The sequence below is a fragment of the Mytilus edulis genome, chromosome 12, assembly GCF_963676685.1.
Source record: "Mytilus edulis chromosome 12, xbMytEdul2.2, whole genome shotgun sequence".
Lineage (NCBI taxonomy): Eukaryota > Metazoa > Mollusca > Bivalvia > Mytilida > Mytilidae > Mytilus > Mytilus edulis.
Genome location: NC_092355.1, coordinates 1,793,363 through 1,802,984, shown reverse-complemented (window position 1 = coordinate 1,802,984; position 9,622 = coordinate 1,793,363). Strand labels below are relative to the sequence as shown.

The window sequence follows — 9,622 nt, the reverse complement described above, 5'->3', positions numbered from 1 at the left end:
GACTGCGTCCCGATTCTACCGAATGTAATACGACAGAGATCAGATAGTGACAAGACAGTGATCCGACGCTGACGGAAGTTATCCGTTCGAACAAATTTCTCCAGATCATTCCCGTTCCACAGGACACCGTCCCGAATACACAGAACATTGTTAGGAATTCGATCCGATACAGCAGAATCTGTCACGACATAGGCACGATTGTAATACGACTAGACAAAATCGGCTGAGTTTCCCCGAATGTTACGGGACGCACCTAACTGTCGGGGTGCTTTGCCGAACTATTCGGATCCTTCCCGACCAGTAGGAATCTGTTACGAACTAAAACGACTGCGTTCAGACAATAATAGGACATTCCAGATAATTGAGGATACTAATCCGACTTTTTCACTTTTCGTGTCGTATCGCTGTCTGATCTCAAACGGGAGTAATAATCGGCAATGTGTGAACCCCGCATTACCTGAGACAGTGATGTAACAGTACACCATAAGAAAAAACTTTTGAATTCAAATGAAAAAGACTGAACTCATCGGATGGATACAAATATAAATACATCTAACAAAAACATTGACCAGGTTAGAAAAATGACAGTTAGTACATGTAGTATCCGTTCATTTTATTTGTTTGAGCTTTGATTAGCGGCTTCCACGATGACTTTTGCTCGGATTGTTTTGTGATTTTAGGTTTTATTAATATAATAGAAAAGGATATTAAATAGGGTATCCATGCTTGACACAAAATCAGTACATGCTGTGCAAAAATACACAAAAAGCAAAGATAAAAAATGATTGAGGTATATACAGTCTATAATTAAATAAAATGATGAAATAAGACATGTCTGTCTTTGATTTTTTCTAGGTATCCATCAATATTAGTACATTATCATATTAATAACTTAAAAAAATATTATATATTTAAACCAAAACTAAAAAATTGTAGAAGGTTGCATCAGTCACCTGACATTTGTTAACTACATGCATAAGAGATGGAATGCAGTATGAACATTTCCGTTACCATGGTTACGTTTTACAAAACGCGAAACACGGTAAAAATTATCATGTATAGGTAAAAGCCTTTATAAATCGAGTGAGCCTGAAAACTAACGATGTAAGGTATAATATTAAGTTATATATTATATTTTCAATTTGCGAATATACGGTATTTTAGGATATTTTCCATCTGTCAACATTCTACTTACTGTTAATTATTGGTCAAAGTTTGATTATAGATGCTATAACTTTAATTTTGATTTTGCAATATATAATTATTCGATGAATACAATTTTTAAACTTTAAATAAAAAAAAAAACCAACAGTCAGCAATTCATCGATTTTGAAAATATTATAAATGTGTTGAAACTTCCTAAGGTGCACATTAGAGATGTGCATGATGGTAACACGTTGTTGAGTTTATAATGAATTGAAAATGATCTGTAGAAAATTTGAAACATTTATATGACACACGTTAATTTGTTTGAATACTCGTGTACTAAAATATTGAAATCATTTTCTGTCCGACGTTAATCAAATGTTCATTTTGAATAAATTATTATATATTGGAAAGTCACTTGACAGAGCATTTAAAGCTGAATGAAATCAGTGAAGTAAATAACCTATTGAACACATTTGAATACTATCTGGATAATTATGAGGCTCCCGCAGGATCAAAAACGACCTGCGACCTCTGGGCTTTTTAGAGGCGACTTCTGACCTGAGGGCCTTCTTAAAACGACCTGCGACCTGTAAAATTTGAAAGCGACCTTGCGACCTGAGGGGGGTACCCTGTGGGAGCCTCAATTATATGTCTTGTATCAGCGAATTTGTATATATTTATTTATGGCAATGCCGAAAGATTTTACATTCAATAAAATCTATTTTATTTCCTGATGAAATATATGAATACACTATTAATTGTTGTTTTCTGTTGTTTTTTCTTTCTGTTACGAATTTTCTTTTGCGTCGTATTACTATAAAAGGAAAATGTTCTTCAAATTTCTGAGTAAAATTTAAAGGTTATACAATAATGAGTTAATTGGAAAAGAGTTTGTACGGCGATCGTTAACGTGATTTTTTTTTTCATAACCGACATATTAATTTATGACCTAAGTTCGGCTTTCTTTCCTTTAAGACACTTGGCGATGTAATGTGTTTTTTATTTAATAATATTATTTGATTGGTTTAATAACTATTATATCCATTACCCTCTGACTTTAGTGACATGATATTATATGAATTATCTTTAACAAAAAAATCGTACTAATGCAAACTTGTATCAATTAACTATCATTAAACTAAATTGGGTTAACATTTTTTGTTGAAATTTCAATGGCCTGTTAATATAGACAACAATAGTATACCGCTTTTCATAACTGGATTTAGAGAAAAAACGAATCTAAGCTTCAAACCAAAACCGAGGGAAACACATTACATGTAACTATCATTGGAAAACAACGGAACTACACAAAACACTGTACTGATACAAAAACATACCGGTGTACCGTCAATATAATATTAGAAATAAAAAAATCAGTGTAAACTCACAAATGCATATTATATGATATTCTACAATACAGATAATCTAATTCTATATTTATATATCATAGGTTTATTTACTAGTTATAATGGAGTAAACACCATCTTTTCATGTTTCAATTCTGTGTATACAGAGTCAGGTCATGCTTACCATTTTCCAACAATTGATGATTTATCTTCATATATTATAATTAAAAATTGTATATGCGTGATTAAACATCTATACTTCTTCAGCATAAATATCCCCTAGAAAATGCATAAAACATTCAAATCGAAATCGCAGTTATATTCCAGAGTTCATATTTAATTCTTGGAACTGCATCTATAGACTATGTTATATAAATGCGCGTCTATAACAATTTCGAACTGCATTGTACCGAACATCGGTGTTGTTATAGTTAATAATCAGGTAAGTGTATGGTGTAGCGTTTATATTTATTAATTAATATGTTGGAACAACGGATTATTGTTTTTTTACTCTTTTCAAAATATGTGTCAATAAAGACGTATACATGTCTCTGTGAAAAGTCACAGTTAAATATTCAATAAATATGCTCAGGACACAGATAAATGTATCCGTTTGTTCGATGTGTGCTATAAAAAAGGGACAAAAATACCAGAGGGACAGTCAACCTCATTAATCGAAAATAAACTGACAACGCCATGGCAAAAAAGAAAAAGACAAACAAGCAAACAATAGTACACATGCCACAACATATACAACTAAAGAACTGCTCCACGTGTGGCATCCGTCGTGTAAATGTTGAAATAACTTTAAAAAATTGCACTTCTGCATGTGTAAATATTTTTTTTTCAAGCCAGAGATAGTTTGTATTTTCATAGACTGATTCCAGTTTCAACCATCAAACAATTTAACAAGATTTAGGAGAAAAAATGCCCGAAGCGATAAATTACCAATATCGATCGGAATTAAATATCTGTCCATATTATTGTGTCGCACGACTTAAGGTGGAACATAACACTACATAGAGATAACTTTGTGAAAATCAGTTGAATAAATGCTATTGTTGAGGAGCTTCAAAACGATCAAAGCTTGTGTTTTTCAATCTACTATATATCCGATAAAAATGTCCGATAAAGTATGTGGTTCAATATTATATTTTTATTAATGGGCCAATAAAAATATTTTGTCAGATTTTTATGAAAATTAAACTAGCCAGATTAAAATTAGTCCAGGTGTTTGGTACCTCCTTAATATCAATTGATAGTTTACTTCTTTAGGGATCTTCCAGAAAATATAATCTAATATAATGTCGATGACTTCTACAAAATGGAGCAGCGAATCTAAATCAGTTAATGGTATATGGAAAACCACTGTTAAAGTTGAGGAAACCTTCGAAAATCCCGATGGGAGAACACAAACAAAGACCAGGACAATTGAATTGGATGGTAAACCTACTAAAACAGAAATTGTAAGATATTAAAAATCAAATAGCATCTCTTAACTTGTCGATTTGATTTATTGCCCACTAATCTGTGTTCATTAACATGATTAATTGATTTCATCAATTGTGATTGAATATTTTCGTTTTATCTTGATTTCAGAAGCAAAAAGTTAAAAAAAACAACTTTTAGTATTGTATTGTATTGTCTACATTTTTTATGCCATTTTATACTCATTTTAATGTATCAATAATTAACCGATTTCTGTGGTTCTTGTTGGTCGTGCATTTGTAACGTATATGATAATGTGGATGTATCAATAAATCTCACTTTTTAATTTTTTTAAGTCATAATTGATTTTGATATCACATGTGTCTTTCCTTCTTTGTTATCATCATGTAAGTGTTCATTTGAAGGTCCTAAAGGATTATTTATTTTGCTATTAGATTAGCATTGGAACTGTGAAAATGTAATCAAATGTACCAGGTTTTAATTAAATACGTCAGACGCGCTTTTCGTCTACATAAGACTCACCAGTGCTGCTCAGATCAAAATAGATATACAGCTGTTAAATCTGTTTACGTGTTTTATTCATGATGTTCACCCCTAACTTTCAAACATTTGACTAGAAGTGCTCCTGTTCATGATAAAAATAATTCAGTGAAGCGAATCGAATGCAAATAATTTATGAAGTATTATTTTTATTCATTACCAATCACATCATACTTAATTTTTCAACCTGCGTATAGTTTGTTTTGCATTTAAAATAGATATATTGTCTTTTCATCCTGTTTTTTTTTATAGTAGATTAAGCATAAGAATGAATCATGTGACGTATGGATGTTTATCAATTCTTATTTAATAAAATACAATAAAAATCAATAACGAAGGAAAATTCAACATCGGCACTAATTTAATGATACATGAATGAAAGAAAAACATTTATTGAACACTTTTCCATTCATTCTCCTGTTTTGAATTTCACCAGAATGCTATGGTTGAATCAACGCGAGAACCACAAAACTCTGACTGTACTAAACATACAGAAGAAGACTTTGCAAAAGAAGCAGTTAGAGAACATAACACGTTACGTCAAAGGCATGGGGTACCGCCTCTTAGCTTAGCTCAAGATTTGTGTGTACTTGCACAGGAATGGGCAGACTATTTGATAGATAACAACAAACAAGGTCACAGCTCAAATGGACTTGGAGAAAACCTAGCGGATAAGGCAGGAAATTCTCCGAACTTAGATTATGCAGGTTGTTATAACATGATTATTGATAAAGCTTACACACTATATGGGTAACATATATACATATTTGTTTTTCTGTTCAATTTTTACATAAATTAGGTCGTTAGTTTTCTCGTTTAAATTGTTTTACATTGTCATTTTATGGCCTTTTATAGAGTTATACATTCTTGACTTTCATATATTTGCCTTGAGATTTCCTGTTGAACGTTAAAACAGATGAGCTTCTGAATGGTTATTTTCATTTGTACACTGCTGGTGTCAGTTCTTTTTTGGTGACGAACTATGGTGTGTGGTGTACTTCATATTATTCTAAGAAGGATTCATGATTAATCTATATTGAGATATTGATATTACAGTTCTGATAATGCATGTTTATATAAGTAGGTTTTTTTTTTCATTAATATGAATTATGGCAACGGCTCTTTAGTAGAAAATCCATCACATTTAATAAAACACTCAGAAATATTGTTACATATAATATCGCTTACAATTATAGGAAGGGAAGTTACTAAATACTGGTACAGTGAAAACAAGAATTACCAATTTTATGGAATGGAACCACCTTCTTATGAGAAAATTGGAGAAAGTAAGAATTTAAACAGTACATCATTAACACTGGCCAAAAGCATTAACCAAAATATGTATCAAAAAGATATCCAAGAGCTTTCGAAACAAAAGGTTATAATTACCAAGCACTTGTAGATTACAGGTTGAGATTCGACAACAAAACACATGATATAGAAAAACAATATGTAAGAATACGACAGAGTATTAAAGATCTAGAAAACAAGGTGATGAATAGTTCTATATTATATTCAGTCACAGGACTACAAATATTTCAATCCTTTATGGGTTGATTTAAAATACATATAGAAGTAACCGATGAATGTGGTTGTTAAATTTGATAGATGCGTTTTTATGCTTCTTTGTTAAATAATTGTTTTTGTGTTCTATTTGAGATTGTGACACGGTGATGACTGATGTATACATTTTATCTTAACAATATTATTATAATGTTAGATTAAGCATAGAATGCAGGACAATTAATAAGTAAACGTATAGATATGTATGTTTGTGCTAAATGTGGAAATCAATCGTTTCTTTCTGTTGTATTTTATAAGTACAATTATTCAAGGGAGTAGGCAGTTAATTCTTTGTTTTTAATTGCAGATAAAGAATATGGTCACTTCACACAAGTAGTATGGAAAGGAACAAGGGAAATGGGAATTGGAAAAGCCAAGAAGGATGACAGGGTCGTTGTTGTAGCCAACTACAGACCAGCAGGAAATTGTATTGGCTTTTATGCAAAAAATGTCTTTCCACCAAAATGAGGATGCAGTATTTAAGGAACATTTCGAACTTTTATTCATTTTATTTTTATTTAAATGACTATGTTTATATTCATCAGATATCAAAATCAACATATTTGAAAGATTTTCTTTTTATGATTAATGCCAAAATAAACTTCAATTCTACTAATAAGTAATTTGATAGCGCCAAGTTTAATGTGCGGTGTTATTGTCATTAAAATTAGACCATTTTTGAATATACAAAAAATTACTGTATCCAAGTGTAACATGTTTAAAAGAATGGACAATTTATTACACACTCAAGCATACGTAAAAATGTGACAAAAAGGAAAAGATAGAGCAATGTAAATTTGCAAGTAAACTTGATTATTGCCCGGTTTTATATTAGTGTTCAAAGAGAATCACTAATAATAATGAAATTTAGAAATTCATTTTGATATCTCCCTGCAGTTTGTCATTGCAATTATACAGAACAATATTAAATATGTTACCTATGTTTAACTGAAAGCTGTAACGGCAGTCTAAAATGCACGTCAGTTTTGCGTTAATGTCGTTATACAAGTAATATTTCACACTTGATTTCTTACAATAAATATTTTGATGATACCTACTAACTAACACGCTACAGATGCATACAATCTAGAAATTGTATTTTTATACCATTTATCACCTAAAACATTTGACATAAATTTCATGTAGATGTTTGATATTAACCACGTTAAAGACATAACTTTATAATTCTACGTAATATCCATTGGCTAATGACATTTTTTAAATTTTGGATGTAGTGTTTAAAATTCATCATGAATTTTGTTTTCCTTTGTAAATTCGTATTCCCAAGGAATTAATACTTTCAATTCATATTACTTGTTTATCAAATATATGTACTGCATGATTTCTATAATAAATATAATAAATAGTATTTTCAGAAGATTTCATTGATTTCTTCCATATCTAATTGAAATGTTCAATAATTTGAAGAAATCTTGAATAAACTAGCACTACAAATTTAACGTTTCCTATGCAGCTTTCACAACAATGGTTCGATGCATATGCATATGCTGGTTGAACAATTTAGTTGATGTCTTTGAATTAATAGAGATAATATATTGTAAGATATATAATTGATGAATTTAATTAAATGCGATTGTCGTACAAGTGAGAGGTTTAGTTAGATTAAAAACCTGGTTTATTCCGCCATTTTCTAAATAAGAAAATGACTATTCCAAGTGAGAAATATGACAGTTGTTATCCATTCGTTTGATGTATTTCAGCTTTTGATTTTGTCATTTGATAAGGGATTTTCCGATGGGAATTTTCCTCTGAATTCAGTATTTTGGGATTTTACTTTTTAAATATATTTATCACTATCTAATTTAAAAACATGCACGCGTCTCAGTTATTCGTACAAACACAGGGTTCACATTATTTTATGCTGTTAACAAAATAAAACCAAACATTATTGACAATCGATTATTATGATCGTTAATTTTATTACTACCACTGGGTCGATGCCTCTGCTGGTGGACTATTAGTCCCCGAGGGTATCACCAGCCCAGTAGCCAGTACTTAGGTACTGGCATGAACATACGGATTTTTTGTGTTATTAAAATTTGCTGTTACAAAATATTAGAAATTATTATAAATTAAGGAATGTATCTCCCTCATGCAAAGCTCTGATTCCTTTCACGGATTTGGCTATACTTTTTGGACCTTTTGGATTATAGCTCTTCATCTTTTATATAAGCTTTGGATTTCAAATATTTTGGCCACGAGCATCACTGAAGAGACATGTTTTGTCGAAATGCGCATCTGGTGCAAGAAAATTGGTACCGTTAATTTTATTATGAGAAATGTCTATGTAGATCGTATTAGCTGTATAATACCAAACCGATCCCAGGTTAACATATACAAAAAATTGAGGAGCTCAAGTTTCCACACAGATTTTCAAGACTGAGTGAGTAGAACAGTATCATTCTTCCTAGCTAAGAAATAGATTCTCAGACTTACACATATTTGTTATTCGTTCATTTTTTTTTATGTAAATAAGGCCGTTAGTTTTCTCGTTTGAATTGTTTTACATTGTCTTATCGGGGCCTTTTATAGCTGACTATGCGGTATGGACTTTGCTTATTGTTGAAGGCCGTACGGTGACATATTGTTGTTAATGTCTGTGTCATTTTGGTCTCTTGTTGACAGTTGTCTCATTGGCAATCATACCACATCTTCTTTTTGTATATTATTTATGTTTGCATTTGGTCACATACAATGCCAAAATTTCTAAATTCAATTCTAAAGCGTATCTGTGGATACAAGTTAAATACAATTCAGTTATTATTGCACCACAAAGGGAAGAAAAATGCAGTATTATCAATTTCGCTGTGATTTAATTTCCCTGCTCATCTCATATATGGCATAGTGCGGCTTTAAGATGTTAAACATGTTTAAACAGACATATAAATCTGTTAAGAAAATCAACTTTCACCATTTTCTTCGGGAAATACATTCAATGAGTTGTTTTTCAAGCTTTTCGTTGGATTTGATTAACTGATTCGTGTGTAACGCCTCATGCAGCGCTTTTCGATTTTCGTTGGTCAACTGTTTTAATGAAGTAAGCCAGAGTGCATTAGTGCGATTTGAAAATAATTGTAAAAAACAAGGAGTTGTATGTACCTGCTACGTTCTTGATTCGAACGCACAACCTCAGAATTGACAGGATACTGATATAGTTATAAGACTTTTAAAACGACTCAGTCAATGAGATAAACTCATCATAGATACCAGGACTAAATTGTGTATATACGCCAGACGTGCGTTTCGTCTACAAAAAGACTCATCAGTGACGCTTGAATCCAAAAAAGTAAAAAAAGGCCAAAAAAAGTACAAAGTTGGTGTACATTGAGGACCAAAATGTTTTGCCAAATCCAGCTAAGACCCATTTCTGTTTGATAATTTCATTAGTTTATATGGTCATTTCCTTTTTGAATTTGCATTTCAGTTCGGTTAATATGAACTGTCTTTAATACAGTAAACTTGTACAAGTTTCTAGTCGACGGCATAGTCACACTAAGATAAACTATGGTTTATCAACATGCGAATAACATCCTATATATGGATTTTGTTATATT

The 9,622-nt window shown here is 31.3% G+C and overlaps 1 protein-coding gene across 1 annotated transcript; it reads left to right on the top strand.

Annotated features, from left to right (window-relative positions):
- The first annotated feature begins 2,816 nt into the window (after window positions 1-2,816).
- On the top strand, window positions 2,817-6,515 carry LOC139499319 (Golgi-associated plant pathogenesis-related protein 1-like). Its single transcript, XM_071287987.1, has 5 exons — window positions 2,817-2,937; window positions 3,771-3,961; window positions 4,921-5,191; window positions 5,681-5,770; window positions 6,355-6,515. Exons 2-5 carry the CDS (start codon window positions 3,800-3,802, stop codon window positions 6,513-6,515), a joined length of 684 nt encoding a protein of 227 aa, XP_071144088.1. The 5' UTR covers window positions 2,817-2,937; window positions 3,771-3,799.
- Window positions 6,516-9,622: the final 3,107 nt, after the last annotated feature.

What these genes read in the sequence shown, in the direction of transcription:
- LOC139499319 (XM_071287987.1), top strand. Translation starts at nt 3,800, where the DNA reads ATGTCGATGACTTCTACAAAATGGAGCAGCGAATCTAAATCAGTTAAT. An exon ending in TCCGAACTTAGATTATGCAG is followed by an intron (nt 5,192 to 5,680) that starts GTTGTTATAACA and finishes TTACAATTATAG; the next exon opens with GAAGGGAAGTTACTAAATAC. An exon ending in TTATGAGAAAATTGGAGAAA is followed by an intron (nt 5,771 to 6,354) that starts GTAAGAATTTAA and finishes TTTTAATTGCAG; the next exon opens with ATAAAGAATATGGTCACTTC.